Below are 18528 nucleotides of genomic sequence, written 5' to 3' on the forward strand. Positions count from 1 at the left end.
AGCAATGGCTGAGGGTATTGTATCTTCTCTCCTTCCCTCCTCTGTAATCAGCAGCCTGAACACTCAAGGGGTTTACACTGCAGCTACAAGGAGCTGGGAATCACAGGTGCAGCTTGCCTTAACTTTCCCCATGACCTTCCAGGTCAATAGGTTAACTTGCTTTGACCACAAATACGTCTCTTCTTAATTTCTCTAGCACAATCTTAAACTTGATACGAAGCACTTACACAAGGAATGGTGCAGAAAAGAAGGCAGCTTTATTGCACTTTGGGGAAAAAACAGGATTCCTTTTGGGGGGAGGAAAGCCAAGGATACTCAGTAAGCAATACTGCCACCTAGTGGAGTGGTCACACGCCAGCAAGACTTTCAAGATCAGGTTCACAAATGTGATTGGATTTGCTTATTTAAATTTTCATCATAAAACGGAACTTTTAATATGCTGGTCTTCAGAGAACCTCAGATTTTGAGAAACGATTTGTATCCGTGCAATGCATAAATGAATGTGCTTGCCCTGCTTTCTTTTGGATAGAGAGAAGGTTTTTTTTTTAAATAGACTATCAAATTAATTCTTGATTTCCAAATATAAAACTTTGCAGCAACCTGCCTCTTTGAATATCCATCACTCTTGCTCTCTTGCTTGACAGTCTAAACGGCAAGATTATGACAATTTCTAAAGAAACAAAACTCAACTATGTAATAACTACATTAAGTTCACTCATTTCCTCTATTTTTATAATCTAGGGTGCTAAGTATTTGCACTTCACTTATTTGAATTCCACAGAAAAAAGCACTAGAATGAACCAATAAAAATTTTGCATAAGTCACATAACCCAACTCTTCTTATGACAACACGGTAACAGTGACAGATACTGGTGTGAGGATGTGGGAATGCTGTTCTTAATGAATAATAAAGTGATTCTTCCCAAGGCTTTAATTCTCCTTTATACCCAGGTGTTGCAGTAAATGTGTTGACTTGATGACTTCTATGAGCATATAAATGAGAATATTTAATGAAACACCTGGCTGACAAAAAAAGGAACAAAGTCATGAGAATAACATATTGTTAATAACCACAATCTCAAATCCACGTCTCTGTTATTACTGAGATTTTAGATTCTGGGTTAAGTGCTCTGCTCTCTTTGGAATGTGCACAATGGTTATTGATCTTGCTAATGAGTTCCTCTATTGCAACATTTGTGGGTATATGGTTGGAGGCACTCACGGATTCTAGAATGAATGAGTCTGACATGGTCTTTCTTCATCAATCCATATTCTTGGCAAATAAAGTCAGGAAAGGATTTTAGGAAGAACCAGATTCTGGGAAAGAGGTATACACGTGTGGAGTGAGAAGTTGAATTAAAACATTTTTAGGCAGACTGCATTTTGTCAGCAGGCGAGTGAATGTTTCAATTCTGAGAGCCTGAGATTGTCTAGGAAAACACAATTCTGAGTATAGGGTGGAAGTTATCACAGAGACAGAAGCCAGTGTTTTGCATTTGCCAAAGCAATAGGACATGGGCGTGGGGGGTGATCCCTGAAGTATGTGACCTGAATGAGGTTGTTTGAGGGTTAGACTGCCTCAGGTTCACCACAATTTGCAATAATCCTCGCAGGCCCCCACCCAGTCCCACCCAGTCCCAGTCAGAAGCCTTTCTTTATGGCAAGTCAACCACACCTTGCACACAATGCTACTGTTTGGGCACCCCTGAAGCCAAAACAACAGAAGATCCCAGGGGAGCCTTACATTAATTCAAACAGAATGCCAGAGTCATCTCCAAAAAAGTTTATTAGCATGATTAAAAACATTTTTTGAATAATGACAGAAAGAATTTCTAAACATGAAAGAGTATCAGTGGCTATACCTTATAACCAAATATTTGCAATCGAATGGACAGCTTTATTGCCAGTCTTCATTTTATTAAAAACAATCCATATTTATTGGTTCCATGTGAAGTCAGGACTATTGCTTTGACTGAGAATGAGTCCCTACTGCAATTAAGTATAAAAAATATCTTCCATAATTGGAGTGTGGCCTGTATTACTGAGTAAAGAGTTGATAAAAATCCTCAAAGAGTTGGGTTTTTGTTTTTTAAAAACATTCCTTTTACACACTACAAAGAAATAATTAGTATTTTGGCTCTTTAAATTCCTACATGATATTTAGAATGGCAGTCCCCAGAGGTCCTCCCTTTACAGAATCGCCAACGCAGACCCTCTTCTGAAGTGTACATTCTTGGGTTGGGCTCTGAAGACTTGGGCCTCCGTGTGTTTATACTGGTTTGAGAACAAAGACAGCATCATCCAGAACATAGTAGTCGTTGTACATGTCGCCTTCGCACAGGTACGGTAGTCTGGTGAAAGCTTCAATAACAAAACCAGCTTTCCTGAAAACTTCAGGCAGACTATTCACTTGTTCTTCCCAGTTCTGTCCCTTGATTTCTAAAATTTCTGATGGCTTCTCCCACTTGCCACCTACTAAAACAAATAGAAACATTAAGTTAAATTCTTGAACAAACAAGTTATTTAAAGAGAGAAGGGAGGAAGAACGGTATTGGCCAAGGACTTGGCATGTGCCAAACAATTGGTGCTTCGATGAAGGATTCCTCCTGAGGCATGAGGACAAAAAGATGAAGTTTGGAACCAGGTTACTGAGGGTGAGAGCAGAAATGTAATTCCAGGTTTATCTCGATCGAGAGCGCATACATTTACCTTCCCTGACAGATTTAGGTATTAGCCTCCGTTAGACCAACTGGGTTGTAATAGTTAATGGGTCTTGGAAAACTGCTCCTTAAGTACTGGAATTTGGAAGCAGAGAGTTACCCATAAAATGTAAAGGAAGGGTTGGGATAAATGCAAGAAAATACACTCCTGATTTAATATATGTATGAAATGCATTGACCAGAAAGGTTTATCTGGCTGCAAACAGACCAACGAAGGCGTTTAATTTACAAAGATCATCAGTGTGTTTTTTAAGGAAGTTGATCCACTCTCTTAACTTTTCGTAACAATTTTATAAAGGTTAAGCTCCAAGACCAGAGAGATGTAGAACACTAGAAAGGGGAGTCAACCTAGCATTTCTGGGAATAGTGGCTGAAGTCTGTACAGTCATTTAAGATGCCTGAATGGGGGCGAGGGAGGGGGCTGGGTAAGGTCTTAGGTCTTCAAGTTCACACACTAAGCAGTGACTACAGACACACAGACCCACACAGGTAATGGTATACGTAATTTCTGGGGTGCTTTAAGGTATTGTGAGGTCTTAAAAATGCACACATATTAAAAGTATTACTAAATTCAGATAGAGAATAACTTTCTGTGAGAAAATATAAGACCAATAGGTGCCTAGAGTACAAACACAAGAGTGGAAAGATTTTTTACTCTTCTTGGTGGCCCAGCACCTGGACCCTCCTCCTAGAGTCTTACAGGAGGCAAAGCCTGGGGAAGCAGCTTTCCCCACTGTTCCCTACAGCTAAGGCACTGGCACATGACCTAAGCTCAGACACACTCACCTGAGACATGAAATGAAGAGCTAGTAACCGAGAAAAGCTGGACTCAGGCTCCTTCTCTGGGGGGGGGGGGGGGGGGGGGGAGGGGAGGGCGGGGGCGGAGAGCAGTGGCCATGAGACCCAGCAGCTAGGGCAGCATCAAGTGGCGTGAACAACAGAGTGTGGTCCATGCCATGGTGTCTATTGCTTGGCTGTAGACCCCACACAACTCTCCAGTCTTCCCAGTGACTATGTGAGCCCCCTGCCGAATCCTTTCAATAAATTCCCTTTCACTTACATCAGCCAGAGTCAGTTTCTGCTGCTTCCAAGGGAAAACCTGACCGATGAGGCCTCCATGGGGCAGGAGGTGGGGGAAGAGGGAGCCGAACACAGGGCCCACGCTTTATTCCAACAACACAGCACAAAGGGGTTACACAAAACTTAGGTACAACTAGTTCCCGTCACACAACATAGTTCTCATTGTTCACTAATTTTTCGCTTGTCCCTGTATGAAGACACTTCCTCTGCTTCTTTCAGGTTGCCAGCAGTTACTGGCCTAGCACTGAGCACACAGCAGTTGCCCCAGGGCCAGTGACTGAACTACTCTGAAGTTTAAAGCACGAACTACTTGTCAACGCTCTTTCCTGGGAATACACACTACATGTAAACCAAAACCCCACTCAAAACACCTAACACCTATGAGGATTTATAAAATCTAAGAAAAAATTTATCACATAAACATTCAGAAATGTGCTCTAGGCTAAAATCTCAACTTTCAATGGTGAAACTGGGTTACAAACAGTTTTCACACAATTTCAAAAAGTTCCCAATTGTGGTTCCTTAGTAAGAGTTCCTCTCTTTAGTTCTTCCTTTCTAAAGAGAGAGAAAAAAAAAAGCCAACTCTCTTCAAACACACACTCCCCACCACCACACGCTCACACACAACGAAATGGAGACTGTGAAGAGAGGCAAGACCGTCCTCGGCCTGGAAATCAATCTGATTCTCTTTTATGTTGGTAAGGTCTTTTCTTTCCTCCTCCATTTTATTTAATCAATCGCTACTTCTCACCTAATGCATTTATAGTTTAAGCCCCTACGGATTAATTTTTAAATGTCTAACACTATGGAGATGGTCTTTTTCCCCCAAGAGAAACAGGTTAATAAAAGAACAGCTGAGAAAAAGTTTCAGATTTACCTTGAAAATTCCCTTTGCTGCCTTAGGGAAGAGCACCTCAAAAAACAAAAGACTGAAAATGCTCTTAAAATCGAATGTGCTGCGGGGCGCCTGGGTGGCTAGTCAATTAGGTGTCCAACTTTGGCTCAGGTCATGATCTCATGGTTTCTGGGTTTGAGCCCCGCTGGGGGCTCTGTGCTGACAGCTCGGAGCCTGGAAGCCTGCTTTAGATTCTGTGTCTCCCTCTCTCTCTGCCCCTCCCCAGCTTGCATGTGCTCTCTCTGTCTCACTTTCTCAAAATTAATAAACATTAAAAAAAATTAAAAAATAAACATTAAAAAAATTTTTTTAATTGCATGTGGTCATCAACAATGTAGTTTCCATACAGGCAAACTCGCACTGCACATGAGAGGCACCAAACAATATGTGCTGAATATTTTCAAAGAACAATGTTTCTGAAAAGCCAACCTGGTGCAAATTAAAAAAATACTTGTCATTAAAAAAAAAAAAAAAAGCTGTCATGGCTCCTTCCATACAGCATAACCATCTTATATCTATTTTTAAAATTCTGCCTATACTGGTTTTTGTCTAGGAAAGAGAAAGTGGCTTTAATAATCTATCTTATCAGAGTTGTGATAAAGCTAATAATCTCAGTTGCTCACAAAGTCTGGGTCATAGGACAGGGAAGGTGACAAAGCTCTTAAAATTAATTTTTTTCTCATCTGTAAACAAATAGATCAAAATGTTAACAGTGGTTATTTTGGGCAAAAGGACTATGGGTGATTTCAGTAATATTCTGATTTTTTCCCCTAATCCATATATATGGTTTTCCTAAACTATTTTCATTAGTGTTTTTTTAAAATAATTTTTTTTAACATTTATTCATTTTTTGAGAGATAGAGTGAGCGGGGGAGGGGCAGAGAGAGAAGGAGACACAGAATCCAAAGCAGGCTCCAGGCCCCGAGCCTTCAGCACAGAGCCCGACGCGGGGCTCGAACCCACAAACCATGAGATCATGACCTGAGCCAAAGTCAGACGTGTAACCAACTGAGCCACCCAGGCTCCCCTTCATTAGTGTTATTTTAAACAAGAATCCTTATCTTTTAAAGATATCCTCTGACAGATGTGAAGAGAGGATAACTAAGATTTACCTAAAATCACGTAGGAGCAAAGGACCAGGTCAGGGGAGAGATGGACAACTTTGGGACAAAGAACAGCAGGGGTGTGTGCTAGCCTGCTACTTCTGCCTAAGCTTGAAATTCTCCATAATTAGTGTCGAAAACCAGTTTTCTATTTATTTTCCAGCTTGAATCACAGTAAAGTGATATTTTTTTATTCCCTCCACCAAGAAGATAAACTTTCAACCTTTTCAGCGGGTCCTGAGTTGAGAGAGAGACAGAGAGAGAGAGACAGAATGCTATGGAACATGAGAATTCTTAAAGAGAGCTTCGTAGGACCAGGCTTGCTGTGACCCGTTATCCAAACTTCTCTCTTTTGCAAAGATGTTGCTTAACTGGTGCAGGGGAGGGATGGCAGTTTCCTCACCAGTCAGGCGCTCACAGAGGAAACGGCTGACCGCTCTCGGCTCTCAGACTAACGGTGTAGAGGTCGGAAATCAATGGAGATACACAACTCCAAAGTTGCAAATATTTCTTTTTCCCTGGGGCCTTAGTTCTCCAAAATGTTTAGAAGTCAGCTTCCCTTTTAAAATGCTACCTGAAAGGACTTCAAACTGTTACATCATGGCAGTCCAGCTCCAAGTCAAATCCCCAGTACATATTGATGATTATACCTTGTGAAGTGTTTGTTCTTCTAGGGGGTGCCTCTGAATAGGAGACGTGAGGCTCATTTACCAGACATAGGAGTGAATCCCATCCCTTAGCTGAAGACCAGTGAGAAGCCTGCTGCTTCTCCAGGTGACCTCCCCCTCTCATTTGGCCTAAGCTCCCAGCTCATCTCAAACTGTACATATACTGAAATTAAAACATGGTGAGACTATATTTGCATCACAAATGCCAAGATTCAAATTTTAATTCCTCTTCTGGATTAAGGGTATGGGAAAATTGTTAAGTTAAAAAACAAAGCAAAGCAAAACAAAACAAAACAAAAAGGCTGTCTGAAATTCAAGCCATCAGACCACTTGGATTACTTTTCTATTTCATTTACAGCAGGAAAGGACAAACTCAGACAAATAAGATCATCTGGAACACATAACCAGTTAGGTTAAAGACCTGGTTAAAATCAGGCTAAAAACCTGCATGAATTCCAATTTGTTTCAACCAATACTGTTTTATGTAGGCCCTCCCTCACCCCAAAAGGGGTTCAGGCAGATCTTCTCATTTATAAACACCAGAGTGGTTTTCCACCTCACGGGCCCGAGATCAGAAGGCCAAGGTGGGGACCCAGCCAGCGTAACTTCGCCAAAGCGCATGGCAGAGAGCAGTAGACTGGGTGTGTGTCTGGTCCTAGCCCTGCTGACACCTGCTGAAACGCCCACAGTTATCTCTAAAATGGGCATCTAACGCCATGGGAACTGAAGTGGTGAGAATAGTGGCAGCAGAAATAGCCTCCTTTCATTAAGTACTTGTTAAGGCTTAGCCAAGGAAACATTCCTTATGCATCAGTGGTCTCACTTAGACTTCATACTAACTCCACGAGCTGCATATACCGTCCTCACTCTGCTACACATCACAGAGCTAGGATCCAAACTCAAGTCTGTGCTCTTTATTATGACACTGTTCACTGAACAAGATAGAAGCTACCGCGGACTACAAAGCAGGGCATCAGTGCCAGGAAGAAATCATGTCTGCTTAGCTGTGGCCAGGCTAGCTCATTAGGCCTCCGCTCAGTAACCGAATACCCTGTAGGCTAAGCCAGGGATGTATTTCGGCAGGTGTGCACCATTGTCTTTTATGTTTTCTGTAGGGACAACCAGGCTTTACAAAGGAACAATTGTGAACTGCCATGAATTCCTAGCAATGCCAACCCCCACAAGGCAAAAAAAAAAAAAAAAAAAAAAAAAAAAAAAAAAAAAATCCCTTGTGCTCCTGTGTCCTGCGCCCAGTCATCAGCAGCGACACCTGCATTGAGGGGCTTTGACACCCATCACCACAGTGACTACAACACTGTGAGGCCAGGGGTACAGATAAGGAAACAGGCTCTGAGAGATCAAAGGAAAGCTTGTAATCACACTAGGAGTAAACACGGGACCCCAATTTTTTTGACTCTGGATCTGCAGCCACCTCAGCCCGCAACGCTGATTTCACTGGCACCTCTCTGTCCTCAAGTAATCAGATGTCACAGCAAACCAGCAGGTGAAGGTCAGGAAATGTGGGTCAGGAAAAGTGAGGACCACCAGGGTTTTATTAATACAGTCTTACTTGTGCTGAGAACAGGGAAAGAAAGGAATCTGTTTGGGGTTCCCTAGCCCCAAAATGTCAGTTAAATAAAAAAGCAAAGGCAAAGGGAAGCGAGAAGCCCACTAAACATGGCTCATCTGCTTCTGCCCACAGGTGCTGCTCGTGCCTGTATAGTCTCGGTCTCTCAACCACAGTACCTCGAAGTGGACCACACCCAAGAAGCCATAACCATTCAGTGTTCCTACTCCCATGTGGGGTGCCCCGCAGAGCAACCAAGAAGCCTGTGGTTTCGCTATGGAGCTCACCAGCCGGAGAACCTCTGCTTGGATGGATGCACCAGCGATGCGGGCAAGTTCACAGTGAAGGAAGCCCTGACACAAAATCAGGTTTCCCTCACTGTGAACAGGGTGACTCTCAACGACAGTGCCATCTACATCTGTGGAATAGTCCTTCCCTTTTCAAAGGAACCAGGAGCCAAGCGGACCGGAGAAGGGACCATGCTGGTGGTGAGAGGTCAGTCAGCTGAGGCTTTGCTTGGCTCTTTAAATGCATGAAATTGCTTATATGTGGAGAGTAAGAGATAAATGTGCTAACTCAGTACACTAACCAGTGAAGGGCATGATCTACCAAAGGGAAACTCGGGGTGATTAGCAAACAGCTTGTTCAGGAACTGGGCTGGTGCTGCGCCATCTAGAACAAAGCATAAGTGACCAATAAATTGGACTGGGGAAAAATATGCAATATGGAGAATAAACACAAATTTGAGGAGAGCCATGGGGAGACCTCCGACCTTACCTGTTCTGTAGGACAGAAGAACAGAAAGGGATCAGTGTGACTCTGTCTTCTTGAGATTTGCTAAAAACCTATGACCATTTCCTTTTTCAAGTGAGGATACTGAACCTAGCTACATCTTACAACTTAAGATATTAAGAAATTTCAGGAAAAAAGTTTCACCCGGAGAAGGGAAATAAATCCTTGACCTTTTTTGATCTCTTCCCTTAAAAAGGACTCTGGTATGATCACTGAGATCACTAAAATACTAACTCAAAATCAACAAGCCTTATGGTTTCAAAATAGGACTTTAGGGACACCCTGAGATCATCCTGTATTATAATCCCTGCTTTTAATTAGTGGTGTTCTAATGGGCTTTTGGTTATCTCCATTGTCATTTAACCTCAGTTTATTTTCACCTATAAGATAAATTATAAATGAGTTAATAAACACAAAGCACTTTCAATGTTGCTTGGCTTATAGCAAGTACTCAATAAATGTCAGCTACAGATATTAAAACAAATACACAACTTTGGAGATTTGTGTGTGTGCAGTATATCTCACTGCATTAGTCTTCTATTAAAAATGTTAGCCAAAACTAAAAACAGTTTGTAAAGAGATAGAGGGTCTCAAAACTGCAAGCTCATGTGAAAAGAGATTCTTCTCTAGGAAGAAATGAAAGTATTGCTAAGAAATGAAAATATTGCTAAGAGAGACCTGGCAATTTCCTGCCTTTTCTACCAAGCTCCTAATTTAGCCCTTGAAACATTATTTTGAAATTTTACAGATATGCTTAATTTGTTAGTTTCACAACAAAAATGTATGTTATACAAACCGAGTTCACAGGATGAGCATCTATGGCATATTTAGTTAAAAAGTGCAGGTTATTCAGATAAGTTACAAATCTAATTGTATTTTGTGCTTCAAATAATCAGGTAATTGAAGACATGGCAGATTACTCTCTCTCTACCTAGAGCATGAGATACTTGCAAGGAGAGAGAAAATCAGATTGTGAAAAATGAATTCAATAATTCTACTTCCAAACTTTATTAGAAAGAAGGGGCACATATAACAATGTGTCTTTTAAGGATGTAGTAAGCCCTAAGATCCTCAGTGTATGGCCTTATCAGGTCCTTTCGCAGACTATGCTATTCCGTTATGTATACTAAACAGTTCAAGGTTATAAACGTCAGCATTAACAAATGCATAGCAAAATATCTTAACTCCATGAACAGACTGTTGGTGACACTCGTACATCATTTCTACCAAAAGAAATGTTAAATGCTCTTGAACTGTCCTGAAATGTTTACCTAACTTCACATAATGGGTTATATAAAATGCTATATTCTGAGCATTATGACAAGTAATTAATTGAATTTAAATTTTTTTTTAGTTTTCAAAATGAGAAACAGTTTTGGTATAACACATTTAAAGAACTGACAAACTGGTTTTAATTAAATATACCTGAGTACCTTTTGAATTAAGAGACCCTGAATAAATTTTTACACGAACAGTCAGAGCAAGTTCATGTCTTATCTCTAACACTTGTAGCTCCAGTTGTACTTTATATATGTGTTTGCAATAGTTTCAATAGTGACTGTAGTTCTTTGTTTTTGTAATTAACAAAGAAATGAAGGGGCTCCACAGTCTCCTGATAGCTGTTCTATCACTGCTCTCTATCTACATGACTGTTGTTCTCGGGATCTTCGTGGTCCTCTCCAAAGTAAGTCAAATGTCCTTGCTCTAGATGTCCCTGTAGCCTTGAATATTATCATAAGGAAATAATTTTCACCTCTCCACACGTGAGGCTCAGAATTAGCTTACCTAATTAATTAACATCCTCCTGTACATCTGCAGGAAACACCACCTGCAGGAGTAGTCTATCGAAGTATAAATTTTCATCACTGAAGTTATTATTAACTGGAGTACACAACTTACAATGTTTCCTCTTTACAACCAGTAATATGGGAATAAGAGATCCTTCTTTATTAACTATCTTATATGCTATCTTTCTGCTGTGGAGCATTACAGTTATCTTAAAAAAGCCTAAGAATAGCCTTTAAGAGCAAAAAGGGGTTAACAAAGAAGCTGCCTTAAAATACTTTTAAAAGGCCTGAAGGTTTTGAGGAGGCTGGCTAGTCATATAAGAGGGGGTACATATGTGTTATATTAGGATTACTACAAATCCTATAATCAACATCAGTCTGAGTTATTAGTATAATAAAAGCATCTCAGAAATGCTTTGTAGAAGTTAACTCTTACTGTATATCATTTAAATATTAAGTTAGTTTAATCTTAATATGGTATGAGATATCTGCCGCAACTGTTTTGAGTGCATAAAGTGTCTGATAAGACTTTCCTTTTCCTCTTGACAGTCAAAATCTAACTCTCTAAGAAACAAAGAAACAGAAGACTCACAAAAGGTACAGACCAATGCTTGTCAAATACCTTTAAAATGGTGGTCGGTTGTAACTATTTCAAACCCACAATAATTAAATACAGAGAACATCACGGTAACTTTCAACCACAGATACCATTTCTTTTCTTTTTTTTTAATATTTTTATTTATTTTTGAGAGGGGACAGAGAGAGGGAGAGAGGATCCAAAGAAGACTTTGCACTGGTATGGGGCTTGAACTCACCAAGTGTGAGATAATGACCTGAGCCGAAGTTGGACGTTTAACCGACTGAGCCACCCAGGCACCCCAGATACCACTTCTTTCTTTTTTTAATTTCTTTTTTTAATGTTTGTTTATCTTTGAGAGAGAGGGAGAGACACAGCATGAGCAGAGGAGGGGCAGAATGTGAGGGAGACACAGAATCCAAAGCAGGCTCCAGGCTCTGAGCTGTCAGCACAGAGCCCGACGTGGGGCTCGAATTCACGGACAGCGAGATCACAACCTGAGCTGAAGTCAATCACTTAGCCAACTGAGCCAGCCATGTGCCCCCCACCCTAGATACCACTTCTTATTACTGAGAAACTCGAGGATAATCTCAAGTGGTAAACTAGGATTTAAATTAGATTATTCTCAACCACAAACCCTACCTCACATACTCAGAATACAAAAGTTAATGGAAAGTATAGACGTGCTGGGGGTGGAGGGTTATTTCCTCAGACTGGAGGCAATAACGAAAGAAAAAGTTCAGAGGATGTACAATAATAATCACTTCTAGTCCTAAGAGAGACAGGCATTTTTTTTCTCATTTGTGTTTATAGAAGAAGAGTGCTTGGCCTATTTTTCAGGAAATTGCTCAAGAACTATATAATAAGAGACGCGTGGAAACAAGACAACAATCTATAAGTGTAAAATATCACAAAGACGTAATGCAAATATAAAGCATATATATCTGTTTGGCTAAAAGAGCTAAGCTGTCAACGAGCTGTCAATAATCATGTTTTCCTATAAAGTAGGAGTCTGAAAGGGACTTTCACATATGATGCATGTTTATAGAGAACATGTTTTGATAAATACATAAGAAAGGACATTTGCCACAGTATTAAATACAGACCAGGCTGGCATCTTAGTAACATGGAATCTTTCAGAAACACAGTGGATACAGGCAGTGTTTTCGACTCAGACAAGGATGCTTTTGTGGATTTTGAGACCCTTTGTACAATATCTTGCATGCAGTAGTGGGCAATAAGTTCCAAACATTTGGAACTTGGGTCAAATTATACAGAAAACACTACTAGTAAGGCAGAAATAAGTTCACATTAGAAAAGATGAGCTAGGGGCGCCTGGGTGGCTCAGTCGGTAAGTGTCCGACTTCGGCTCAGGTCACGATCTCACGGTTGATGACTTCAAGCCCCGCATCAGGCTCTGTGCTGACAGCTCAGAGCCTGGAGCCTGCCTGGAATTCTGTGTCTCCCTCTCTCTCCGCCCCTCCCCGCTCATTCTCTGCCTCTGTCTCAAAAATAAATAAACATTAAAAAAATTTTTTTTAAAGATGAGCTAATGAAAGTAAAAATTAAGTATTTCTTCAGTCTGAAGGATTGGAGTGGCAAGAACAAGCATTTATGTTATCTATAACACATCCAACAGGGTCCCTTTAAAGTCCTATATAACAGGTTTTTCAAACAAGATGCTGTTTGAGTGCTAGCAGAGCACATACTCAGTTTCCACAATGCACAGTCAGGCTGCTCAGATTTCAATTAAAATGTAGACAAAATAATGAACGTATACACTACTACGGATTTTTCCTCCTAAACAGGAGCCAAGAGGGCAAATTAAGAGCCTGATACCAGGTGTTGTTTTTTTGTTTTTTTTTTATCCAAACTTTTAAAAAGGATTTTCATCCAGGAGAGAATATAGTCCAAGTAGTCATTGCTAAACACCTATGACCATTTCCTATGACACATTTCAGTGTGTATACAAATACATCAAGAAATGGTCTCATTAGGAGCACCTGGGGGGGCTCAGTCAGTTAAGCATCTGACTTCAGCTGAGGTCAAAATCTCACGGTTCATGAGTTCAAGCTCTGCATTGGGCTCTGTGTTAAGAGCTCAGAGCCTGAAGCCTGCTTCAGATTCTGTGCCTCCCTCTCTCTCTGCCCCTCCCCAACTCCCACTTTGTCTCTCTCTCTCTCTCTCTCTCAACAATAAATAAACATTAAACAAAAATAAAATAAATAAATAAAATAAAATAAAATAAAAAAGAGATGGTCTAATTACCTAAGACACCACTCTGAATAATTATAAATGCCTGTTCACTCTTTTCTTGCTGAGGCTGGAGCATCTTTTTCTGCAAACAGGGAAAGATAAGTGTCCTGAAGACAAGTCTAGAAGTGAGTACTGTAAGCCAGGGCTCTCACAAAAGCATGTGAACAAGCAAATTAATTTTCAACAGAGCACAGAAGAACATCAGTGTAGCCCAGACTGGAAAACACTACAGGCCAAATAACCCTGTTACTTCAACAACAACATTGACAATAAAAATGCAATGAATGGAATCTTAATACACTTAACAAAATATAATAAAGAATGAAAAATGCTTAAAAAAAAGAAAGGGGGCGCCTGGGTGGCTCAGTCGGTTAAGCGCCGACTTCGGCTCAGGTCATGATCTCACGGTCCGTGGGTTCGAGCCCCGCGTCAGGCTCTGTGCTGACAGCTCAGAGCCTGGAGCCTGTTTCGGATTCTGTGTCTCCCTCTCTCTCACCCTCTCCCGTTCATGCTCTGTCTCTCTCTGTCTCAAAAATAAATAAATGTTAAAAAAAATTTAAAAAAAAAAAAAAAAAAAAGAAAGAAAAGAAATTTGATTTTCAGTTCCCAAATCTTACTCTAAATACAGGGACACTAGTAACTGGACCTTTAAGATTACTGGAGGGTACTTGGGGCACAGAATGCAAGAGGGCATAGTAGTTTGTGTTGCTTGCAGTGGGGCATCATTGGTTATATAATCTTAATTATGGCTTATTATTTACTATTGCAGGAGAAAGGCAACACTTATGAATAAAGAAGAGCACTTTCTAACATGAAAAGCCACAGAAATGTTTTAATTTTCAATGAAGTCACTGAAAATCCGAATCCAGAAGCCGTGGCAGTGTTAATGGACACACAGGGCTTTACAAAAACAATCACAGGTAAATGGAAAAGATAATTACCTAGAAGGAAGAATGCCACAGTACAAGAAAATTATCACTAACAGTAATTATCAAAACTAAAACCCTACAAAATACAACTGAAAAATACTTTCCTAATTTGCCAGGAGAATTCTGAGTAGTCTAACATTTTTTTTAATTTTTTTTTAATGTTTATTTATTTTTGAGACAGAGAGAGACAGAGCATGAAAGGGGGAGGGGCAGAGAGAGAGGGAGACACAGAATCGGAAGCAGGTTTCAGGCTCTGAGCTGTCAGCACAGAGCCTGACACGGGGCTTGAACCCACAGACTGCAAGATCGTGACCTGAGCTGAAGTCGGACGCTTAACCGACTGAGCCACCCAGGCGCCCCAAGTCTAACATTTTAAAAACTTCCATTTTCATAACACATATCCTGTATTTGTTTCATTCAACATACGAGATGCGTGATGACCGTTACCCTAAAGATTAGAGGTCACACTACATCCCTCTGTCCTGAGTGGAAGAACTGTCTTTGTGAGTGTGATAGTGATGGGCCAATTAAGACTAAGCTGGGAGGGAGGGAAGAAGATGGAAGCGAGATGTCCAAATCGTAATTAGAGAAACCATCTTAAAAAAAAAAAGAAAGAAAAGCCATCTTGAAAAGTACCTTGGAGCAAGTATTATTTCTTCTGGTAGAGAACAGAGTAAGAAGATGAGCTAAAATACAGAAGATCCAACGCAGAAGGTTAGACAGAAAACCTCAGAACCTCAGAACAAATAAGCCACAACCAACCCTAGGTGTCAGTGTTGTGCCAAGTAACAGCACCAGGGAAGCAGTGGGCAAGGCAATACTGATTTTTAACTGATTTAGGAGGGAAAGATTCGATAAGGGGTTGGGTACAGCAAAGATGTTTATGGAATCATTACCATCTCACTGAGAAAACATGCTATGGATGGTTCTTTGAAAGCTACCTCACTGTAGAAATCTATTTTAAGTACCCACATGTGTACATTTGTTATTAAAAATGCATTACGATCTGTTTTTATTTCATTAAAGTGTTTCTTTTAAAGTGGTATTAAGTGAAGTGTATTCTATTTTTAAAACCCAGACAGAATTTTAAAATATCTTAAAAGCACTTGGGTACCTCAGTTGGTTAAGCATCCGATTCTTGATTTTGGCTCAGATCATGATCTCACAGTTTGTGAATTCGAGCCCAGCATTGGGCTCCATGGTGACAGTACAGAGCCTACTTGGGATTCTCTCTTTCACCCTCTCTCTCTGCCCCTCCCCTGCTCACACACGTGCACACTCTCTCTCAAGAATAAATTAAAAATAAATAAATGAAATATTTTAAGAACCCTTTGAAAATGTTTTGCAATGATGGCTTCAATCAGTGGTCTCCAACATAAGTAATCACATGTGCCAGGAAAAAATGGAAAGCGAGCAGGAACACATAAACTCTTTTTGTGTGTTTGTATATGTACGTGTGAATGCCTATGTTGTATACTTGTGTGTTGGGTATAGTGTGTACATGTATGTGTGCATATATGTGTAACTTATACACAAAAGTAGAAATTAAAATGGCATAAAAGTCATATTAATAGACATGTTAATATTTTCTTCCTATAACCCAAAATAAACAGTCTTGTGTTCTCCTGGGTGTATAGCCCCACTTTGAGACCATTGACCTGGATGAAATAAATGAATTTCTAAGCTACATGGCAAAAAAAAAGGTAAGCATTATCTAGGTGAATAGAAAGAGGTGGATTAGAGAATTTACTTTTCCTTTCTGGGAGTCCTTACATTTTGGTACTCCCAGGGCTGAAAATCTGCTGTTCTTTGTGTAACTTAATGAGAAGACAAAATCCCTGAGCTACATCAGTATTTGATTTAGAAGGAGCCTTACCCAACACAAGCAAGGGCTGTGTCTCCAAGATTGTTGTTGAAGCTCAAATTCAGAATACGTTCTCCTTTGGAAAAGTAGTTACATTCCCTCAGGTCATACATCACAGTGAATGATGTATATATTAATATCATCCTTTTATTCACCCATCTAACCAACAACAGCTGTTAGGTGCTACACTATTTTTTTTTTAATTTTTTTTTTAACATTTATTTATTTTTGAGACAGAGAGAGACAGAGCATGAATGGGGGAGGGTCAGAAAGAGAGGGAGACACAGAATCTGAAACAGGCTCCAGGCTCTGAGCAGTCAGCACAGAGCCCGACACGGGACTCGAACCCACAGACAGTGAGATCGTGACCTGAGCCAAAGTCGGACGCTTAACTGACTGAGCCACCCAGGTGTCCCGGTGCTACACTATTATACAGTCAAAGGCCTTTCTTTCATGCCACCCTTGGATCACACTGACCTTGTCCGTCCCTAATCCCACCTTGCTCACACTCTCCTGCTTTTGCATGTGCTGTTCTCTCTGCCTGGTAAAATACTTCCCAGATACAAACACAGCTGAAATGTCACCTCCTACATGAAACCTACCATAACCTCCCCTAGCTCTTAATGGGTCTTTCCTTATCTAAACCCAGAGTACTCTGTCACATTTCTTATCAGATTATCCTGCCATTGTCTGCTTACATTTATCTTCTGTATGATTCTTCAAGTATCTTAAGACCAGAAGCAAGTTTTACATTATCTTTGTATTTCCACTGCCTAGTGTTCGTTGCCTGGTAAAAACTAGGCTCTCCAACACCTTTATGTGAAAACAACTGAACGCTGTTTCTATAGAAAAATATTTTTTCAGCCCGTCAACTGATATATGAAGCACACTTCACTCCCTGGCCATCGATCCTCACCCCTCTCCATAAGCAGTGTTTGTTGAATCCCTGGCAATATTAATTTTCCTACTAGCTGAGCATCCAGGCTTTTCACTGGAAAAAATTAAGCTACAGCTTTCTGTTCAGCTTTGAGTTTCCCATGGCAGTGAAAGAAGAATAATACTGAAAGAAATCCCAACAAGAGGGAAACAACAAAGACGTGCTTCTAGTCTACACACTACCCTCTAGACAAGAGCACTTAAACTACATGCCAAAAGATGTCAGCAGGATTTTCAGAATAAGTAATTTCTTTTTCTCTACTACATAAAACCTGGGTGAACTGGAGACGCTGGCTAACAGGCATATAGTTAAATCTCTGTGGAGTCAAGTCACATGAGGCGATGAAGAATGCACACTTTGAGACAAAGTTACAATGAGGACATCAGGGGCGCCTGGCTGGCTTAGTCGAAGAGCATGAGACTCTCGATCTCAGAGTGGTGAGTTCAAGCCTGGGTGCAGTTAAATAAATAAATATTACAATGTATCAAACTGTGATTATTATTTTAAAAGGGAGAGATCTCAAGTAGGTCTGAAGGACACTGATGAACATTGCACACTAAAGGCCTGTTGAACAAATAGGATTAATAAAGCCACAGACAAAAATGAAGTAACAGAACAGAATGGGATGAAAGAAGTCTAACATGTATAAAATATCAACACTGACACAGATATATTATGGGGCCCTATCCCATAAATGAGATTATTTAATACTCACAACAAACCCCAACATAAGCGTTAGCCCCGCTCTCACAGATGAAACACTAACCTTAATGAGAGGCCCGTGTTTCAAACAGCGCCAGTCCTCAAAGCCCAGGCTTTTTCTGTGGAACAGTCCTATCAGTCTTGCTGATTTCTATTTAGACTTTTGGGAGTTGTAAGACTAAAAATGTCAAATTTAACCAGAAAAATGACCCTAAAAGAAAGTGAGAAAGATGCCAAAGGCTACTTCTCCAAAGGCACAGGCCTAACTGCTTTCACAGGAGAATTCTACCAAACTTTGCAAGAACAGAGAGCCACATGCAATTTAAACTGTGCCAGAGCACAGAAGAAAAAACTTCCCAATAACTTTTTACAAAGTCAGCAGAACACTGATACCAAAACATGACAAAGATAACATTTTCCAAATAAATATCAGATAGATATAATATTTTTATTTAAAATTTTTGTAGGTACAACCCAGTGATGCATTACAAGACCATCCCATCTAAGCCCAGAAATCCAAGGGTGGATATGTATTATACAAGTACTATTAATTTAACAAGTCAAAGGAGAAAAAACAGAATGACTATCTCCACAGATGATGAATATACAGGTAACAAAATTCAACAGCAATTCCTGACTTTTAAGCTCTTA

The 18528-nt window shown here is 40.3% G+C and overlaps 2 protein-coding genes across 5 annotated transcripts in view; one reads left to right on the forward strand and one right to left on the reverse strand.

The window, feature by feature from the left end:
- Window positions 1-1768: 1768 nt before the first annotated feature.
- Window positions 1769-18528, reverse strand: part of METTL9 (methyltransferase like 9) — a 52218-nt gene continuing 35458 nt past the window's right edge. For 2 of the 3 annotated variants that reach the window (XM_043560307.1, XM_043560305.1), the window contains exon 5: window positions 1769-2475. In XM_043560307.1, the coding sequence (XP_043416242.1) occupies window positions 2270-2475 (206 nt within the window). In that variant the 3' untranslated portion in view covers window positions 1769-2269. The remainder of the gene's footprint in view (window positions 2476-18528) is intronic. The other variant, XM_043560306.1, reaches the window with a different exon arrangement.
- On the forward strand, window positions 4400-14519 carry IGSF6 (immunoglobulin superfamily member 6). 2 transcript variants are annotated; one of them, XM_043560310.1, is made up of 5 exons: window positions 4400-4498; window positions 8169-8528; window positions 10415-10509; window positions 11162-11209; window positions 14215-14519. In XM_043560310.1, the coding sequence occupies exons 1-5, from the start codon at window positions 4432-4434 to the stop codon at window positions 14236-14238; spliced, it is 594 nt and encodes a 197-aa protein (XP_043416245.1). In that variant the 5' UTR covers window positions 4400-4431; the 3' UTR covers window positions 14239-14519. The 2 variants fall into 2 exon arrangements, with proteins under 2 accessions (XP_043416245.1, XP_043416243.1); XM_043560308.1 differs by lacking the exon at window positions 14215-14519 and having other exon boundaries at window positions 11162-11303.

Source organism: Prionailurus bengalensis, chromosome E3, assembly GCF_016509475.1.
Source record: "Prionailurus bengalensis isolate Pbe53 chromosome E3, Fcat_Pben_1.1_paternal_pri, whole genome shotgun sequence".
NCBI classification, from domain to species: Eukaryota; Metazoa; Chordata; class Mammalia; order Carnivora; family Felidae; genus Prionailurus; species Prionailurus bengalensis.

Coding starts and splice junctions, on each gene's coding strand:
- IGSF6 (XM_043560308.1), top strand. CDS start 4,432: ATGGAGACTGTGAAGAGAGGCAAGACCGTCCTCGGCCTGGAAATCAAT. Junction 4,499..8,168: donor TCTGATTCTCTTTTATGTTG/GTAAGGTCTTTT, acceptor TTCTGCCCACAG/GTGCTGCTCGTGCCTGTATA. Junction 8,529..10,414: donor GACCATGCTGGTGGTGAGAG/GTCAGTCAGCTG, acceptor TAATTAACAAAG/AAATGAAGGGGCTCCACAGT.